This window comes from Nothobranchius furzeri, chromosome 2 (assembly GCF_043380555.1).
Source record: "Nothobranchius furzeri strain GRZ-AD chromosome 2, NfurGRZ-RIMD1, whole genome shotgun sequence".
Lineage (NCBI taxonomy): Eukaryota > Metazoa > Chordata > Actinopteri > Cyprinodontiformes > Nothobranchiidae > Nothobranchius > Nothobranchius furzeri.
In genome coordinates, this window is record NC_091742.1 from 17311625 (window position 1) to 17332436 (window position 20812).

At 43.8% G+C, this 20812-nt stretch overlaps 1 protein-coding gene across 7 annotated transcripts in view; it reads left to right on the plus strand.

The window, feature by feature from the left end:
* Positions 1-20812, plus strand: part of col12a1b (collagen, type XII, alpha 1b) — a 126175-nt gene that overhangs the window by 22527 nt on the left and 82836 nt on the right. For 5 of the 7 annotated variants that reach the window (XM_070544698.1, XM_070544682.1, XM_070544687.1 and 2 more), the window contains 7 exons: positions 2420-2612; positions 2791-2915; positions 6921-7070; positions 7359-7478; positions 9944-10108; positions 10174-10320; positions 15967-16109. In XM_070544698.1, the coding sequence (XP_070400799.1) occupies positions 2420-2612; positions 2791-2915; positions 6921-7070; positions 7359-7478; positions 9944-10108; positions 10174-10320; positions 15967-16109 (1043 nt within the window). The remainder of the gene's footprint in view (positions 1-2419; positions 2613-2790; positions 2916-6920; positions 7071-7358; positions 7479-9943; positions 10109-10173; positions 10321-15966; positions 16110-20812) is intronic. The other 2 variants (XM_070544720.1, XM_070544709.1) reach the window with 1 other exon arrangement.

The window sequence follows — 20812 nt, forward strand, 5'->3', positions numbered from 1 at the left end:
TTTGTTTTTGCTCAAGTACAATTTGGAGAAGCTCATACATGCATTAACTTCTCGTTTAGACTATTGCAGTAGTCTTCACCACGGCATTAATCAAAGGTGTGTTTTTAGGTTGCAGCTAGTTCAGAATGCTGCAGCCCATCTTTTGACTGGCACTTGCAGATTTGATCACATCACTCCAGTTCTTGCCTTTCTGCACCGAGTCCCAATTAGTCTCCGTGCGCCATTTAGGATTTTGGTTCTTGCTTATAAATGTTTCAATGACCTCGCACTGGTCTATCTCTCTGAGCTTCTCGTGCATTATGCTCCATCTCGTGGACTGAGGTCGGTTAACCAACTTAGACTGAATGTCCCTGGGGTGAGACTACAGAGAGGAGGTTTAGGTATTTCTCAGTGGCGGCGCCGACTCGTTGGAATATGTGACCAGTCACCATTAGGCAGACTTCCTCTGTTGCTGTTTTTAAAAGTTTACTGAAGACTAACTTTTACTCCAAAGATTTTAACACTTGGGCTGACAGGGTGGTCCTGTTTTTATCACTCTTTGTGTCTGATTTAGATTTTCATGCTTATTTTATGTTTTTTAATCGACTGTTGTCATTTTATTGTATTAAGTTTTAATGTTTGGCCAACACTGTTGCATTTAAATTGCTATACAAATAAAACTTGATTGGTTGATATTTATTGTATTTTTCTGACATACAGTCAGGTCCATAAGTATTGGGACATCGACACAATGCTAACATTTTTGACTCTATACACCACCACAATGGATATCAAATGAAACTAACAAGATGTGCTTTAACTGCAGACTGTCAGCTTTTATTTGAGGGTATTTACATCCAAATCAGGTGAACGGTGTAGGAATTACAACAGTTTGCATATGTGCCTCCCACTTGTTAAGGGACCAAAAGTAATGGGACAATTGGCTTCTCAGCTGTTCCATGGCCAGGTGTGTGTGTTATTCCCTCATTATCCCAATTACAATGAGCAGATCAAAGGTCCAGAGTTCATTTCAAGTGTGCTATTTGCATTTGGAATCTTTTGCTGTCAACTATCAAGATCATTAGGCTGAAAAAACAAAAGAAACATATCAGAGAGACAGCAAAAACAGTAGGCGTGGCCAAAGCAACAGTTTGTAACATTCTCAAAAAGAAGGAACGCACTGGTGAGCTCAGCAACACCAAAAGACCCGGAAGACCACGGAAAACAACTGTGGTGGATGACCGAAGAATCTTTTCCCTGGTGAAGAAAACACCCTTCACAACAGTTGGTCAGATCAAGAACACTCTCCAGGAGGTAGGCTTTTCTGTGTCAAAGTCAACAATCAAGAGAAAACTCCATCAGTGTGAATACAAAGGGTTCACCACAAGATGTAAACCATTGGTGAGCCCCAAAAACAGGAAGGCCGGATTAGAGTTTGCCAAAAAACATCTAAAAAACCCTTCACAGTTCTGGAACAACATCCTATGGGCAGATGAGACCAAGATCAACTTGTACCAGAGTGATGGGAAGAGAAGGGTATGGAGAAGGAAAGGAACTGCTCATGATCCTAAGCATACCACCTCATCAGTGAAGCATGGTGCTTGAAGTGTCATGGCGTGGGCATGTATGGCTGCCAGTGGAACTGGTTCTCTTGTATTTATTGATGTGACTGCTGACAAAAGCAGCACGATGAAATCTGAAGTGTTTCGGGCAATATTATCTGCTCATATTCAGCCAAATGCCTCAGAACTCATTAGATTTTGGACTCATTGGACGGCGCGTCACAGTGCAGATGGACAATGACCCAAAGCATACTGCAAAAGCAACCAAAGAGTTTTTGAAGGGAAAAAAGTGGACTGTTTTGCAATGGCCAAGTCAGTCACCTGACCTGAATCCATTTGAGCATGCATTTCACTTGCTGAAGACAAAACTGAAGGGAAAATGCCCCAGGAACAAGCAGGAACTGAAAACTGTTGCAGTAGAGGCCTGGCAGAGCATCACCAGGGATGAAACTCAGCGTCTGGTGATGTCTATGTCTGTAATTGACTGCAAAGGAGTTGCAACCAAGTATTGGAATGTATACATTTATTTATGGTTCTTATTCTGTCCCATTACTTTTGGTCCCTTAACAAGTGGGAGGCACATATGCAAACTGTTGTAATTCCTACACCGTTCACCTGATTAGGATGTAAATACCCTCAAATAAAAGCTGACAGCCTGCAGTTAAAGCACATCTTGTTTGTTTCATTTGATATCCATTGTGGTGGTGTATAGAGCCAAAAATGTTAGCATTGTGTCGATGTCCCAATATTTATGGACCTGACAGTAGTAGCCCGGGTTATTATGGGCTGATGAAGAACCTTCTGTAGGATTTGAACTTGGTGGAGATGAACTCTGAACATGTTTGTCCTGACGTTCTTGCTGGTTTCTTCTATTCTAGTATCACCCTACAAGGCTCCCAGGAACCTGCAGACCTCAGAACCCACCAAGACCAGTTTCAGGGTCTCCTGGGATCACGCACCTGGAGATGTTAGGGGCTACAAGGTGTCCTTTCACCCCACAGGGAATGATGTGGATCTGGGAGAGCTCCTGGTTGGCCCATATGATAACACCGTGGTCTTGGAGGAGCTCAGGTAAGCTGCTGATGATGTCATGTTGTGAAGAAGAGTTTTCCAGAAATGACTATCATCTGTGAGGAAACAAACCTCTGAGGTATTCTCTCAGCATCATTTCTATTTCAGACCCCCCCCCCCCCCCCCCCACACACACACACACACACACATTTTCTGTGTTTTTCTTTTTTTTTTGCAGGGCAGGAACAAAGTACTCCGTTTCTGTCTTTGGGATGTTTGATGGAGGTGTGAGTTCTCCTCTTGCAGGGGAGGAGAAGACTACTCTTGTGGAAGACCATGAAGCTCCTCTTCTCCATCCTTCTGGTAAAAGCTGGTGGCTGTTTTGCTATCATCGCTGTGCAGTTTTGATCTTCTCAGCTCTAAATGTTGTCAGAACGCTGACTTATCTGGAATGATCAGTGTTCTCGACTCGGCCCGTCTCCTTGACCTGCATCAGCCCAATAAACAAACCCAGATTTTGTTTGACACAACTCTCCTCAGTTGAGGTGAGAACGAGCGAGTTGTCCCTGAACATTCTAGATGATCTTCCAGGTGGTTCTACAGTAGCTGCTGTTCAGTCACAGGTCAAGGAGGCTTATTCATTGTTCTCAGACACAAACAGCTGTGCAATAAAACTAGAGTCCTATAACCCACCAAGGCACTTAACACACCAGTCATTAGCACACTGGTGGTGATGAGCTACACTAGCCACAGCTGCCCTAGGCGCACTCACAGGAGGAGGTGAAGTGTGAAATTAAATATTGTGCAGTAAAATAATAAATCAGGAAAACTGAATCAAACGGGACATTTAAAGGCATGAAACACTCGTGTAATTGGTACGAGTGTCTCTAGTCAGAGTTACGACCCGGTGGAAGGACAGTGCAGCATAAGGGGTGTGCAATGTGCAAAATAAGGTTTTTATTAACAAATGGAAAATGTTTTATGAGACTTCTTCTGAATTAAACTAGAACCAAGCTCTCGGGCTGCACTACCACTACTAGTAAGGTCTTAAACTGATGTAACTTAACCAGCTAAATGATAATAAATGACAAGAATCATGAAGCTGTGTCCCAACTGATGAGCTTAGCGGGACTAAAGCCAAACCAGACGTAAACTGAACAGATGTTATACACACACCAACTCCTGGTTTACCAAAACCCAAACGCTGGTTAAATAGTGCCTCTGAACTCACATGGAGCATCAGCACCAGTCTACTTTAAGCAGTTTAACAGAGCTTTTAAGCTATCAAGAACAACCGGAAGCTCTTCTACTTACGGAAAGCCATCTAAGATGATCTATCGGCTCTTTTAACGAAGCTCGTCTGAGCTAATCTACAAGTTTGAGGCCACACCTCAGCCAACCTCCCTCTGGAGCTCCTCAAGCTCTTCTAATAAAGAAATCAACCAGGTTATCAATTATAGAAAGTAACCTCCACAGCGCTGTCTCAGTGCAGCGTGGAGCGTCAGCACAGGGCTGCGTTCCCCGACTGACTGGCAGCTGTCTTCTGTGTTGAATCTGTTCAGCTGTGTTGACTGCAGCGGGGATGGAGGAGGGGTGGGGCTGCTCTCCATGGCGCTGCAGGTGAAGCAGTACTGATCTCCGGACCCTTCCCTCATGACAGACAGCTGAAAGAGCTTACAGTGGGAACGAATGCCTTGTAAGTTGTACTCTGGGGAAAAATACTCAGATGTGCCAGTTTCAGGAACTAGCAGAATGTACATCAGAGGAGCGCTTCAGAGACAGGATGTGGACTCTTACTTCCTGATATGTGAACATCTCTTCTCTGATTGGCTAACAGCAACACAACCCTACCACTGACTGTTTGCTCTGCATCGTTGATGTTTTATCTCCACAAATAACACAAGCCTGGAGGAGTTCTGCTGTATGGTGGAGTTACTAATGCTAACAGTTAGCTTCTACTAGCTGAGACATGCTCTGCTGTTTTCTGGATGCTAAACCAATGGTGCCCCCAAGGGGTGGCCAGGGATGGTCATGGCCACCCTTAGAAAATTGTTGCTCCTCCCAGCAAAAGCCAGTGTTAATACATCATATTATTGTTCACTCAAATCATAAATCGACTTATTTATTCAAGACATAATTGTAAAACAAAATTAAAATAATACAATTAATGAGCAAAGAAAAAATCAGAATAAAAAAAATACACGTTTCTGCTGCTCACCATTACATTTATTTCTTTTATCTCCATAGTTTTTTGTGAATACAGCAACAGGTGAATCTAAATAAAAAAACACATTTGAAAATAAAAATTTAACTAACATTTTAAATAACTGAAAGGTTTATGTTTCTGAAATTTAAGTTAAATGTTTTGAATACGTAGTGTTTTCTTAAAATAAACACGAATAAAGGAGCAATCCACAGGCTAAACTCTCCCAGAGGACGAATTTGATGTGCCACCCCATAAATTTCTTTGGCCCAGTCTGGCCAACCCTATCAACATTTTCTGGAGGTGCCCCTGCTCTTAACCAACAACAGTCTTCCCTGTCATGAGCCCAGATGGGTGTCCATGAATGTTAGTGACAGTGTGACGTAGATCTGTCAGGCTTTTCTATCCTAGAGTTTCACCATCTGTTTTCTATCAGAAGGTATGCAGGAGATAGGTGTAGGAGACTATTTTCTATTTGAAGCTAAAGCAGGAGATAGGTGTTGGAGAGTATTTTCTATTTGAAGCTAAAACAGGAGATAGGTGTAGAAGACTCTTATCTATCAAAAGCTACTGCAGGAGATAGGTGTAGGAGACTATTATCTATCAGAAGCTACTGCAGGAGATAGGTGTAGGAGACTATCTTCTATCAGAAGCTACTGCAGGAGATAAGTGTTGGAGACTATTTTCTATCAGAAGCTACTGCAGAAGATAGGTGTAGGAGACTATTTTCTATTTGAAGCTAAAGCAGGAGAGAGGTGTAGAAGACTATCTTCCATCAGAAGCTAATGCAGGAGATCGGTGTAGGAGACTATTTTCTATTTGAAGCTAAAGCAGGAGATAGGTGTAGGAGACTATTATCTATCAAAAGCTACTGCAGGAGATAGGTGTAGGAGACTATTATCTATCAGAAGCTACTGCAGGAGATAAGTGTTGGAGACTATTATCTATCAGAAGCTACTGCAGGAGATAGGTGTAGGAGACTATTATCTATCAGAAGCTAATGCAGGAGATAGGTGTAGGAGACTATCTTCATGTTCAGCCTGCATGAAACACTCAGAGTGACCCGTTAGAACCAGACATAATCACTAAAACAGGGCTTTCAGTGAACCACACCTTTAAATCTAGGGAAGAGTCGGTCCACACAACTTACTTTTTCCGATTTGTTATTTTTTATTCACTTTTTAAGTTTCAAATGTTTTATTCTTGTGAAAGTCCTGATTTTTATCTTGAGAGGCGCTCTTTAAAAGATTGTTTCTTCTTCTTCAAAACAATGTCGGGGCAGCAAACAATCATGGCCCGTATAATGGACCCTGTGGAACACCACAGTTTACAAAGGCCAGGTTTATCGGGAACACAGAAGGGCAGAAAACAGCAACAGAGCCTAGCTTACCTGCTGAACGGTTCTGGTCTTATTGAGATCTAAGGTGGCTCTGTTGCAGACGTATTACTTTCAGAGATCACATGGCCAGTCACCTGATTATATCACTGATCCACAACGCTGGACGCTCTCTCTCAGATCTTCAGGCCAAAGGCTAATGGCAGTGCCCCGAGCTGGGTTTGGGACCAGAGGTGATTGGGCAGTGGCCCTGCTTTACCACAGCTTGAGTAGATGCATGAGGGTGTGACCTAGACTTCAACTGTTTGGGAATTATGTTCAGGGCTGTATTATACGTGCTGGAAAGGTGAAACTCCTATTTAAAGTTGATTTTGCCCGTTTGACATAGATGGCTTCCTTTACTCCTCTCTCAAACCATCTATCTTCTCTGTCCAGAATGTGTACTTTGTGGCAGGAGTCTGGGAGAACCAGGCCTCTGTCTGAGTGTCACCAGCCGTCCAGAACCGTCTAGATGAGGACAAGCAGACTTTTTCCCTCTTAAAGGTGCCGGTAGCAGGAACGAGCCCATTTGGAGCAGCAGCAGTTGTGTGAGACAGCGTTTTGAAACCCAAAGGAGCATTGAGCTGGAGACAAAAACCTTGAAGACAAACCTTCTTTTGGAAATGATACCTGAAAATGTTGTGCCACATAACCTGTAAAACACTTTGCTGTCTCAGTGACCTCTTCCTGTCCTTCTCTTCTGTCTCTCCTCTCTATTTCACATTAAGGTAACTGAAGGTGTTAACCATTTCACTGCTAACTCCCACTGTCCACCACTGTCTTTCTGTAGACAATCAGTGCAAGACCTCAGCTAAGGCTGACATTGTGCTGTTGGTCGACGGCTCCTGGAGCATTGGTCGTGCCAACTTCAAACTAATTCGTAGTTTCATCGCTCGCATGGTTGGTGTCTTTGACATCAGCCCAGACACGGTCCAGATTGGTAAGTTGTCCTGCTCACACACAGTCAGCTTCATCATCTCAACAGGGATGGTGTTTGTGGGTTAAGATAGGGCTCTGATCTCCTCGGTAGGAAGTCTGACAACACCAAACATTAAACTAGCTTCAGGTTTGTCTCACAGTTATTCATTCTTCTGATTCTTCCCGTGGGTTTTCTTTTCATTTGACTTTGTTACATTTTGTTGAGGTTCTTACTCGGTCAGAAGGTGTTCTTTGGTCTTAGGAAGAGTTGATCTGAGACCAGAGATGGTGTGGTGTTGTTTTTCTGTAGGTCTGGCACAGTACAGCGGAGACCCGAGGACAGAGTGGCACCTGAATGCCCACACAACCAAGGATTCGCTGCTGCAGGCTGTCAACAAACTGCCGTATAAAGGAGGAAACACCATGACAGGTGATGTCAGGGTTAAGGCTCCAACCCTAAACCCTAACCCATAACCAGGCTATCCAGGGTTAAATGGGAAATGTTTGAATTGAGGACTGATGAGCTCATTAAAGCAGAAATCTGGAGTATTTTTCTCAGGTGGCACCATCTAGAGGTATAAAAAAAGTATCGTACCTTAAGCCCCTCTCTCTGCTTCTATGAGGGCGTCCACACTAGGTCTACTCCACTCCGCCCTGACACGGTAGCAAGCGTTCACATCCGGCTTGTCTGGGTTTTTCCACACACAACCAGTCGTTTTGTCCGCCCTCATCCCAAGCCGGACTGCTTTGAACTGATCTGGTTCAACACACCCACTGCCGACTGATTGGCCGACTCAAGTTCACACCTGCCATTAAAGGAAACCTGAGCAGCTGGGACCTCAGACCGGCTGGGTGACGGTACGTAGGAAGCATGGTCCCAGAACCCAGCCTGTGGGAGACCACCAACCCGTCCATGTATTAAACAGAGTTTGCCTGCTCAGGGGACTCTGGTCTTTGCAGCTCCACTGTCAGAAACGTGTCCTTAGAGACTCGTGCAACCATGGTCAAATGTTTACCTGGGGCCAGATGGGGCAACATTAAATCCCACCTGAAACTACTGGCTAACACCTGGTTCACATCGGACGCTGAAGCGCCGCGAAGCGCCCTTGTTAACATATAGCCTCGATCACATCAGCTGCGAAGCGCTGCAAAGGCTCGCGTCATGCCGCGATCGTTTCGGTGTGTGCTCTATTTTTTCGAGAGCCACGTCAATTCTAGCAGGAAATCAAACCAAAACAGAAGAGGCAGGCCAGTAACTTTACCAAAATAAGGGCATTTTTCTAAATAATGATAAACAGCTTACTCTGAGTTTTTGGATCAGATCTGATTTTTTATCTGATTTGGTGCTAAATACTGATAAGATCTTTGTAGCATTGATGATTGACTACATAGTTATTAAAAATGATCAGTAAGATGTGATAACTATATAAATATGAAATATCAATCTGATTGATTTTTGAATGTTTAATCAGAAGATTCCAGTTACTTTACTTATTCAGGGACCATAAACACACTTCGTATTAATTCAGACAGAGTCGGAAAATAGTTTATGAAATTAATTTATTTCTATTTCCCTAAACTAATGATTATACATGACAGGTATGAATAATGAGATGTCATGTAATGGATATGGAGGGATTTAATGTGAGGTGTGGAATGTTGGAATGGAAACTACCGTAATTTCTGGACTATAGAGCACACGTCAATATAAGCCGCACCAGGCTAAAAGCCTCAGATATCTACTGAATTGAAAATGTAGTTTAACTGAACGTAACTGAACTGATCAGTATCAAACAAAACAGAAAAGTTAGTGCTTAGTTTATTCATCATCCTCCTGCGCACTGAAACCACTGAAGTCATCATCCTCTTCAGTGTCGGAGTTGAACAGCCTCAGAAGAGTTTCGTCACATACCTTTTCTGTGATGATGTCAGTGTCGCTGTCATCATCCCGGGGTGAAGCTGGGAAAACAAGCAGCACCATTTTACTATGAAAAAAATCCTCCGGGGTGCTTTTCGTAGCACTCCTTTAACCATTCCTTCATTAGACTTTCTAGCATCCATCCTTTCTGGTTGACTAAAGCCACACCTCATTATAAGCCGCATGGTTCAAAGCATGGGAAAAAGTAGCGGCTTATAATCCAGAAAATACGGTAGATGGTTTAGCAGAACCTTTTAGTATCAGAGAGAATTTGTGGATTCTGGGTTATAAAATAAATTTGGCTGTTTGGTAAACTAGAAATTTGTTTATTAAATCCATCCCACGCAATCTGTTGAGTCTACGATACCCTTTGTGGTAGGGCTGCTCGATTATGGCAAAAATAATCACGATTATGGTGACTGAAATTGAGATCTCGATTATTTAGGACGATTTTTCAAGTAATGTTGATTTTATTTGTTTTTATTCAGTCATAAAATTGCTCAGGGCACAATCAGGACAAAAAGAAATAAGAAACAAGATGATCACTAAAATAACTCCTGATTCCCAGTATAAAAAGACTAATATACTTATAGCTCATAGTCTATGACCCAAGGGCTAGACCTTGGTTTAATTCATTTAAGTCTAACCAGTACAGACCCAAATACCAATATCTTGCAAATACTGACAGCAAGAATTATACAGTGGCATTTATAACAAATAAATGCAAATAAATTGATGTTCACAAAATGTTGCATAACATTTATTGAAGGAATGATGGAATGCCTAAAAGATCAAAACTTCCTCTTTATTTTCATTTTATTTTGAAGATTGTGTCACATTTAAGATGGCAAAGACGTTTATTACATTTTGTTTGACACATTAAATCTTCTTTGTGTCCGATGGAAACTGCATGAGTCATGTGACTTTTTTGATGGATCCTAAATCAGAATAAACATGTGTTTCCTTTTGTTGAAAAGGAATGGCGTTGAAATTCATCCTGGAGAGCAACTTTAATCCTAGTGTGGGGATGCGTGCGGATTCCCGCAAGATCGGTGTTCTGATTACAGACGGGAAGTCTCAGGACGAGATTGTTGCCAGCTCTCAGAATCTGAGAGACAACGACATTGAGCTCTACGCTATTGGTGAGTCAATGCATCATCATCATTCTGTTTTCAGACAAACATCTGAGCAAACACCTTTCTCTCAGGTGTGAAGAATGCTGATGAGAATGAGTTGAGGTCCATCGCCTCTGACCCCGATGATATCCACATGTACAATGTACAAGACTTCAAGTTCCTGACGGATATTGTCGACAGTCTCACAGACAATCTGTGCAACAGCGTCAAAGGTTCAGGTAGGAACAGACTCAACACGTTCAGCAGAAACTCACCATACTGCTTCCAGAATGTTGCTGTTTTCTGATTTCTACAGAATCACAGTCTCAACTTCTGTCAACCATAAATATTAAATAGTTTTCTTTCTGCTGATGGTAGATTACGCAAAGGAGTGTGGGTAAAATAATTAATAAATAAATAACAGAAAAATTGTATGCCCCCAGAGAGAAAGGTGGATTGGGACTTTTGGACCCAAAGCTCTATTACCTATCATTTGAAATACTGGGAGGAAGATAAAGAAAAACAAGAATGGTTAAATATTGAATTTGATATCTGTTCACCATTTGATCCAAAACACAAATTGTCTCAAAAAATAAATACAACTAATCTGGTTATTATTCACTCTTGTGAGGTTTGGTCAAAGGTACATAAAATGTTGAAGCTTTCACATTATGTCCAGAAGTATGCGTCTCTTTGGAATAACCCTGCTATATGTATTGGTAAGGTACCGGTGTTTTGGGGACAGTGGCACTCACGTGGTATATGTAATATTGGAGATCTGTATAAAGATGGAAACTTTATGTCTTACGAGGATCTGACCCATACTTACAAATTACAAGGTAAAGGACATTTTTGGAAATACCTCCAATTGAGACATTGTGTGACTTCTAAATTTAAGGAAGTTCCTGACAATGATATTTTAGGTTATATTAAAATGCCACGTGATCGCCACACTGCTTCTGTGTTTTATAAACTGTTTAATCATGGTTTAAGTGGGGAGTCTTTAGGCATTAAACTACTTTGGCAGCGGGACTTAGAAACAGAATACACAAATGAAAAATGGCTAAATATCCTATCAGACAGTGGTAAATATGTGAAAGAGGCTAGAAGTAAATTTATACAGTACAAGGTGTTGCATAGATACTACAATACTCCTACCAGGTTGCATAGAATGAAACTAATGCCAAATGATTTGTGTTGGAAATGTAACAGTGAAATAGGGACATATCTACATTGTTTTTTGGAATGCTCTATGGTTTTACCCTTTTGGACTGATGTCCTGGAAATCCTGGGTGCTTGGTCTGGCATAGAAGTCCCTCAGACCCCGGATCTATGCTTAATGGGAGACAGATCCCAAATACCAAATGTTTCAAGAGGAACCTTCTGCATCATTACGGTCGGACTAGTTACAGCATCTAGGATTATATTAAGACATTGGAAGACTAAAGTACGCCCTGGGATTGATGAATGGATTGCGGCGATGGCGGAAACAGCTGCTTATGAGGCCATGCTCAGCAACCTGAAAGGGGACAAGGACACAGACTGGAACAGCTTTTGGGGAACATTGAAAAATGTTACATAAAACTTTGAAATCTAATGCCTCACTGCCTGGATTTTGGATTCCTAACTGACCCTGAATTAGGTATGGCTACTGGTCTATGTAGCTGTGATAGCTGAACCCGAAACTCTTACCCCCAAATTCCACTACCTCCGCTCCGCTGTGCTCCGCTCCGACACGAATGCCGGAGCAAAATCGGTCCCGTTGTAGTCAATCAGAGCAATTCCACTACTGCGGCCGTGCTCCGGCAGTGCGGCGCCGTGCGCCGCCCTCTGTTCCGGCGTCCGGCAAAAATAGAATCGATCCTATTTTTGCCGGACGCCGGAGCACCTCCGCAGTCAATGGACAGAAATCACAACGGCCCAACAGGAAAAGGAGCAAGCACAATTTCCGTTTTTCACAATTAATCGATAAACAAAAGGCGTTTTTGTTTCATGGTTTAACAACTTTTATCAACTATCAATGGCGGCTGAAGTTTAAATGCACAAAAGTAAGCCATAAATACAATTTCCCATGACAAATTGGTCTTAGGTGAAGGGTGAGACAAAGAACGGTTCGAAGGATCTTTCATGGCGGTTAAAATGAAGAGTTGGAGTACCCGGCCCGGAGGGTTACCGGGGTCCCACCCTGGAGCCAGGCCTGGGGTTGGGGCCCGTGAGCGAGCGCCTGGTGGCCGGGCTTTCGCCCATGGGGCCCGGCTGGGCCCAGCCCGAACCGGATACATGGGCTCGTCCAACTGTGGACCCACCACCCGCAGGAGGAACATGAAGGGTCCGGTGCAATGCGAATCGGGTGGCAGACCAAGGCGGGAGCCTTGGCGGTCCAATCCCCGGACAAGAAAACTAGTTTTTGGGACATGGAACATCACCTCGCTGGCGGGGAAGGAGCCGGAGCTTGTGGCAGAGGTTGAGCGGTACCGGCTAGATATAGTCGGACTCACCTCGACACATTGCATTGGCTCTGGAACCCGAGACCTGGAGAGGGGTTGGACACTCTACTTTGCTGGAGTTGCTCCGGGTGAGAGGCGGAGGGCTGGGGTTGGCTTTTTGTTAGCCCCGAGACTCTCTGCCTGTGTGTTGGGGTTTACCCCGGGGGACAAGAGGGTAGCTTCCTTGCGCCTTCGGGTCGGGGAACGGGTCCTGACTGTTGTTTGTGCTTATGGGCCAAATATCAGTTCAGAGTACCCACCCTTTTTGGAGTCCCTGGGACGAGTGCTAGATAGTGCTCCATCAGGGGACTCCATTGTCCTGCTGGGGGACTTCAATGCTCACATGGGCAATGACAGCTTGACCTGGAGGGGTGTGATTGGGAGGAACGGCCCACCTAATCTGAACTCGAGTGGTGTTTCATTATTGGACTTCTGTGCAAGCCGCAGTTTGGCCATAACGAACACCATGTTCGAACATAAGGATGCCCACCGGTACACTTGGTACCAGGGCAGCCTAGGTCACAGGTCGATGATAGATTTTGTAGTCGTATCATCTGACCTGCGGCCGTATGTTTTGGACACCCGAGTGAAGAGAGGGGCGGAGCTGTCAACTGATCACCACCTGGTGGTGAGTTGGATCAGATGGCAAGGGAACATGCCGCGTAGACCTGGCAGACCCAAACGCATAGTGAGGGTCTGCTGGGAACGCCTGGCAGAAGAACCTGTCAAGACGGTCTTCAACTCCCACCTCCGGCAGAGCTTTGACCACGTCCCGAGAGCAGTGGGGGACATTGAGTCCGAGTGGGCCTTGTTCCACTCTGCGATTGTCGAGGCGGCTGTTGCTAGCTGTGGTCGTAAGGTGGCCGGTGCCAGTCGTGGTGGCAACCCCCGTACCCGCTGGTGGACACCAGAGGTTCGGGGAGCCGTCAGGCTGAAGAAGGAGGCCTACAGGGCGTGGCTGGTCTGTGGGTCTCCGGAGGCAGCAGACAGGTACCGGATAGCCAAGCGGGGTGCAGCAGTGGCAGTTGCCGAGGCAAAATCTCAGGCGTGGGAGGAGTTTGGTGAGGCCATGGAGAAAGACTATCGATCGGCTCCAAAGAGGTTCTGGCAAACTGTCCGGCGCCTCAGGAGAGGAAGGCAGCAACTCACTCACACTGTTTACAGTGGGGATGGGGAGCTGCTGACGTCAACTGAGGCTATAGTCGGACGGTGGAAGGAATACTTTGAGGAGCTCCTCAATCCCACCAGTGCGCATTCCAAGGAGGAACCAGAGCTGGGAGGCCTGGGGATGGACTGTCCGATCTCGGGGGCAGAAGTTGCTGAGGTAGTCAAACAACTACACAGCGGCGGAGCCCCGGGGGCGGATGAGGTTCGTCCTGGGTATCTCAAGGCTATGGATGTTGTAGGGCTGTCATGGTTGACACGTCTCTACAACATTGCGTGGTCATCGGGGGCAGTTCCTAGGGAGTGGCAGACCGGGGTGGTGGTCCCCATCTTTAATTAGGGTGACCTGAGGGTGTGTTCCAACTATAGGGGGATCACACTCCTCAGCCTCCCTGGAAAGGTCTACTCCAAGGTACTGGAGAGGAGGGTCCGATCGATAGTTGAATCTCAGATAGAGGAGGAGCAATGTGGTTTTCGTCCTGGCCGTGGAACTGTGGACCAGCTCTATACCCTTGCAAGGGTGATGGAGGGGGCATGGGAGTTTGCCCAACCAATCCACATGTGCTTTGTGGATTTGGAGAAGGCTTATGACCGTGTCCCCAGGGGCACCCTGTGGGGGACGCTCCAGGAGTATGGGGTGGGTGGCTTTCTGTTAAGGGCCATTCAGTCCCTTTACCAGAGGAGCGTGAGTTTGGTCCGCATAGCCGGTAGTAAGTCGGACCTGTTCCCAGTGAGGGTTGGACTCCGCCAGGGCTGCCCTTTGTCACCGGTTCTGTTCATCACTTTTATGGACAGAATTTCTAGACGCAGCCGTGGTGTGGAGTGTGTCGAGTTTGGTGGCAGGAGAATCTCGTCTCTGCTTTTTGCGGATGATGTGGTCCTCCTAGCTTCATCCAGCTCTGACCTTCAGCTCTTGCTGGGTAGGTTCGCGGCCGAATGTGAAGCGGCTGGGATGAGGATCAGCACCTCCAAATCTGAGATCATGGTTCTCGACTGGAAAAGGGTGGCTTGCCACCTCTGGGTCGGGGGAGAGGTCCTACCTCAAGTGGAGGAGTTTAAGTATCTCGGAGTCTTGTTCACGAGTGAGGGTAGGAGGGATCGGGAGATCGACAGGCGGATTGGTTCGGCGTCTGCAGTGATGCGGACGCTGAGCCGATCTGTCGTGGGGAAGAGGGAGCTGAGCCAGAAAGCCAGGCTCTCGATTTACCGGTCGATCTACGTCCCAATCCTCACCTATGGTCATGAGCTTTGGGTAATGACCGAAAGAACGAGATCGCGGATACAAGCGGCCGAAATGAGTTTCCTCCGTAGGGTGGCCGGGCTCAGCCTTAGAGATAGGGTGAGGAGCTCGGACATTCGGGAGGGACTCGGAGTAGAACCGCTGCTCCTCCGGATCGAAAGGAGCCAGTTGAGGTGGTTTGGGCATCTGGTCAGGATGCCTCCTGGACGCCTCCCCGGGGAGGTGTTTCGGGCATGTCCTGCCGGCAGAAGGCCCCCGGGTCGACCCAGGACACGTTGGAGAGGTTACATCTCCAATCTGGTCCGGGAACGCCTTGGGGTCCTGCCGGAGGAGCTGGTGGACAAGGCTGGGGAGAGGACGGCCTGGAGCTCCCTAGTTGGGATGCTGCCCCCGCGACCCGGACCCGGATAAGCGGAGGAAGACGAGAGAGACGAGAGAGAGACAATTTCCACTATCAAAGTAGTCACACTTTGTTGATCCAAACACTGCTGATCTCTACACACAAATGATGGGCAGATTAAACCGCTCATGCCGATGCTTCTCCCACACAACGGGTGTTTGGATCTAACTTCCGCGTTTATTGCTCAGACTGTATCGCAAGATCTCGAAAATCCCGCGCATGCTTATTTGCCCACCTCAGGTCTCCGCACCGGAGCGGAGCCGTTGAGGAGCGGGTACCAGTAAAAATTGAGTTCGGAAGCGAGCGGCTGCGGAGGGCGGGGGCGGACCGGAGCGGAAGTAGTGGAATTTGGGGGTTAGTCATTGGTACCCTGGAAGAGAAAGAGGGGGTGGGGTGGGGGGGTGGGGGGGGCACAAGCCTGTGTGTTTTCTTTTGTTTTTGTATGTTTTTGTATGTTATAAAAAATCTGAAAATAATAAAAACTTTAATTATAAAAATAAATAAATAACAGAATGAGGAATTAAAGGGTTCAGTTAAACCCTTATCAGCTGTTCCAGCAGATCAACACTTTCAGGTCTCATTTGTTCCCATACAGATTCTGAACTAGGGGCTCCTACCAACTTGGTGACTTCAGAGGTAACCTACCAATCCTTTAGAGCCACCTGGACAGCTCCCAACACACCTGTGGAAAAATACAGGGTTACCTACGTGATGGTGAGCGGGGGACCCACTCTGGAGGTGAGAGATCGCTCACAAAGCTAAAGATTTCACCTGGTTCAGCAGTCTGGTTTCTCCTTGGTTTCTGGCTCAATAGCACTCAAGTAGCACTGTAGAAATGTTAAGAGATCTGCCAGCTGTCACAAGATAGTGGCCACATGCTACAGAGGCCAAATCCTGATGTTTGGGTGACGTTAGGTTTAAAAAATAATAAAATCTTCATAATTCAATTTTTTCAATTCAATACTTTATTTCACTCAAAGTTTAAATATACAAACTTGAAATCAGAATATAAGCATTCAAGTGAAATAGGGGGAGGAAGAAGAAAAAATCTTATATGACCTACCCCCTTTAACTAAGACAAGATAAACAAAAAGTACAAAATTACAACAATGGCCTTATACACAAAAAATAAACCGCTCTCTTAATTCCACAAATAATATCACTACTAAAACATTAATCCTCCATCCTCAACTTACCAAATCATACGATTTTAGCATTTTATCTTTATACATTTTTTTGAATTGATCAGTAGTTGTACATTTTTTTAATTCATCATCCAGGTTATTCCATAATTTCACACCATATATTGAAATACACATTTGCTTTAATGTAGTACGAACAAATATCCTTTTAAACTCTGGTTTCTTTCTACTCTTATCATTTTTTGGGATTAAAACAAAGAACCTTTGTAGATTAGTTGGCAGCAAATTATTTCTAGCCTTAAACATAATTAGTAAAATTTTCAAGTTAACTAAGTCTTTGAATTTCATAATTTTAGATAGAACAAAATATTTGTTAGTATGTTCTCTTGGATTTGCTTTATATAGAATTCGCAAAACTTTCTTCTGTAACAGAAACAAAGGATTAGTGTTTGTTTTTTACGTATTGCCCCAAACCTCAATACAATAAGTTAAGTATGGTAAGATAAATGAGTAATATAATGTCTGAAGCGTTGAAATTTCTAGAAAACCTTTGACTTTGTTTAAAATTCCAATACTTTTGGATATTTTTTGTTTTATATATTTTATATGGGATTTCCAAATAAGTTTATGGTCCAAGAGAACCCCTAAGAATCTGACTTCATTTACTCTATCAATTAAAAAAACATCAATAGACAATGTAACTAAATCATTAGTTTTTCTCTTACCAAAAACCATGAATTTTGTTTTATTCCAATTGAGAAATAATTTATTGTCATTAAACCACTTCTTAAGTTTAGACATTTCACAAACCATATTTTGAATAATAATTTCTAAATCATTTCCAGAACAAAATATATTCGTGTCATCAGCAAACAATATGAACTGTAATACTTTGGACACATCACAAATGTCATTTATATATAGAATAAAAAGCTTAGGGCCCAACACTGACCCCTGTGGGACACCGTGTGTAATCTCTAGTGAATCTGAAATTTCAACATCTAACTGTACAAATTGATTTCTATTGGTCAAATAACTACTTAACCAGTCATGGGCGATTCCACGTATCCCATAATCCCTCAGCTTGGAGAGTAAAATACTATGATCTATTGTGTCAAATGCCTTCTTTAAATCAATAAACAACCCCACTGTATATTGTTTTTTTTCTATTGCTGATGAAAGTTCTTCATTTAATTCCAATAAAGCCAGGGATGTAGATTTATGTGATCGAAACCCATACTGACTCTCACTCAGGAGGTTTTCCTTCTCAATAAAGTTATCTAGTTTCTGAACAAACCATTTCTCAAGCACTTTAGAAAACTGAGAAAGCACTGAGATTGGTCTATAATTATCAAACTTATGTCTATCACCATTTTTAAAAATTGGAATTACTTTTGCAGTTTTCATTTTTTCTGGAAATGTACCACTCTGAACAGACAAATTACAGATATAAGTGAATGGTTTGACAACATAATCAATAGTTTTCTTTACAATCATCATGTCAATCCCGTCACAGTCTGTGGATGTTTTATTTTTACTTTTCCTAACTATCGTCAAAACTTCATTTTCACTTACATCCCCTAAAAACATAGACTGTAAAATTTTGCTCCCTCCTTGTATTTTTCCAGCTTCATTAGTTTGTGTTTCCAGAGATTTGGCCAAACTTGGTCCTATGTTTACAAAAAATGAATTAAGTTCATTTACCACCTCAGCTTTATCCCTCAAGATCTTATCTCCGTTAGTAAAGAAATCTGGATAACGGGCATGCTGAGACCTGGATCTTATGACACTATTCAGAATTCTCCATGTTCTTTTCATGTCACCTATGCTTTACTTCAGCCTTAAATTATAATGATCTTTTTTTGCTTGTCTTATTAATTATGTCAATTTATTTTTGTATATTTTGTACTTCATTTCTGTGGCTTTGGTTCGGTATCTGACAAAATCTCTGTATAATTTGTTTTTCCTTTTACAAGATTTTAGTAGTCCCTTAGTTAACTACGGTTCTACATTCATATTTATCTTTTTTCTACAGACAACTACAGGGCAGTTCTTATTATATAAAGATTTATATGTTTTTAAGAACGTATCATATGCCACGTTCACATCCTTCACATAAACCCCACTCCAGTTCTCCTTCAACAAGTCATTACAAAATGCTGTTATAGCATCCTCTGTCCTTATTCTAACATGTTTTATCTGATCTAACTCCTTAGGTTTTTTTGAATGCATTTTTATGTATTATAAAAATTGGTAGATGATCACTTATATCACTAATTAGGAGACCACTGTTAGCTGTCTTCTCAATTTCATTTGTATAAATATTGTCTATTAATGTAGCACAGGTACTGGTGATTCTAGTAGGCTGAGTGATCACAGGATATAAACTCCTGCTGGACATCACATCCATAAAGTCTCTAGTCATTTTGTTTCTCTGGTTAAGTAAATCAATATTGAAATTTCCACATATTAACCAGGATTTGTTGTCATTTAATCCATCTATGAGAGTTTCGCATCTTTCTTTAAAACATTGTAAATTGGAGCCAGGTGTTCTATATATACCGGCTACTATAATGTTTCTAGTTTTTTCCATTTCTATTTCAACAGCTACACATTCCATCATATCTTCCACAGCTACTGCCATGGAGTCCAGTAATTTACACTTCAAGGCACTTTTGACGTACAGTGCAACCCCTCTACCTTTTTTCTTTCCTCTGTTTGTATAAAACAAATGGTACCCTACCATATCAAAATCTGTACCCTTTTCTTCATTTAACCATGTTTCAGATAAAGCAATCACTTCAAATTGGTGCTTAAATGTTTTCATATATGCATTAATTTGGTCAAAACTAACGTAAAGACTTCTACAATTAAAGTGGATAAGTGAGAAATGACCTAAATCTACAGAACTATTAAACTGATCATTTGTGTAATATTTACAGTTATCATTGATTGTATTTAACAGATTACCATCTGGATCAATATTGTTTTCATAGTCAAGTGTGTTATATTCAGTAACTTCAAATCTTTTCAGAGTTTTCACAGCAGAATTTGCCATCAACTATTTTTCACAAAAGTACCTCAACTCTTGTGACTTTTCAGAAGAGTGTTGACTCCTTTAATCAATTCATGACCAGGACTTGTTCTCCGTTGAGCATGAACTGACTCCCATCCTGCGCTCCTCAGCGTTGATTCCAGATCGGGAGCCTCTTCTGGAATATTCATGTTTACTCCAAACTCACGTAGACCAATAGCAGCAGCATGGGGGTCACTATACACCTTCACTTTTCCATCTTCACAAAAGAGTTTCAGTCTCGCTGGAAACAAGATCCGTGACTTCACTTTTCTTTCGTTGAGTATTTTCCGCACCTCCTTGTATTTAGCCCGCTCCTTGAACACAGCGCTTGTAAAATCCTCATCGAAATAAATCCTTTGGTCTGTCACTTGAACATTCCTTTTTCTCCAAGCAGCCTCCAATACTTTCTGTTTCATGGCGTATGACTGGAATCGAACCAAGATTGCTCTGGGGCGCTCCCTATGTCCCATCTTTGGCCCAACACGATGTGCTCTCTCAATATTCAAATCATCAATCACATCCAGTTTTTCACGGGCCAGTTTGTTCACAAACTCTTCGTCTTCTTCGTCTTCGTCTTCCTCCGCTTATCCGGGTCCGGGTCGCGGGGGCAGCATCCCAATTAGGGAGCTCCAGGCCGTCCTCTCCCCGGCCTTGTCCACCAGCTCCTCCGGCAGGACCCCAAGGCGTTCCCGGACCAGATTGGAGATGTAACCTCTCCAACGTGTCCTGGGTCGACCCGGGGGCCTTCTGCCGGCAGGACATGCCCGAAACACCTCCCCGGGGAGGCGTCCAGGAGGCATCCTGACCAGATGCCCAAACCACCTCAACTGGCTCCTTTCGATCCGGAGGAGCAGCGGTTCTACTCCGAGTCCCTCCCGAATGTCCAAGCTCCTCACCCTATCTCTAAGGCTGAGCCCGGCCACCCTACGGAAGAAACTCATTTCGGCCGCTTGTATCCGCGATCTCGTTCTTTCGGTCATTACCCAAAGCTCATGACCATAGGTGAGGATTGGGACGTAGATCGACCGGTAAATCGAGAGCCTGGCTTTCTGGCTCAGCTCCCTCTTCCCCACGACAGATCGGCTCAGCGTCCGCATCACTGCAGACGCCGAACCAATCCGCCTGTCGATCTCCAGATCCCTCCTACCCTCACTCGTGAACAAGACCCCGAGATACTTAAACTCCTCCACTTGAGGTAGGACCTCTCCCCCGACCCGGAGATG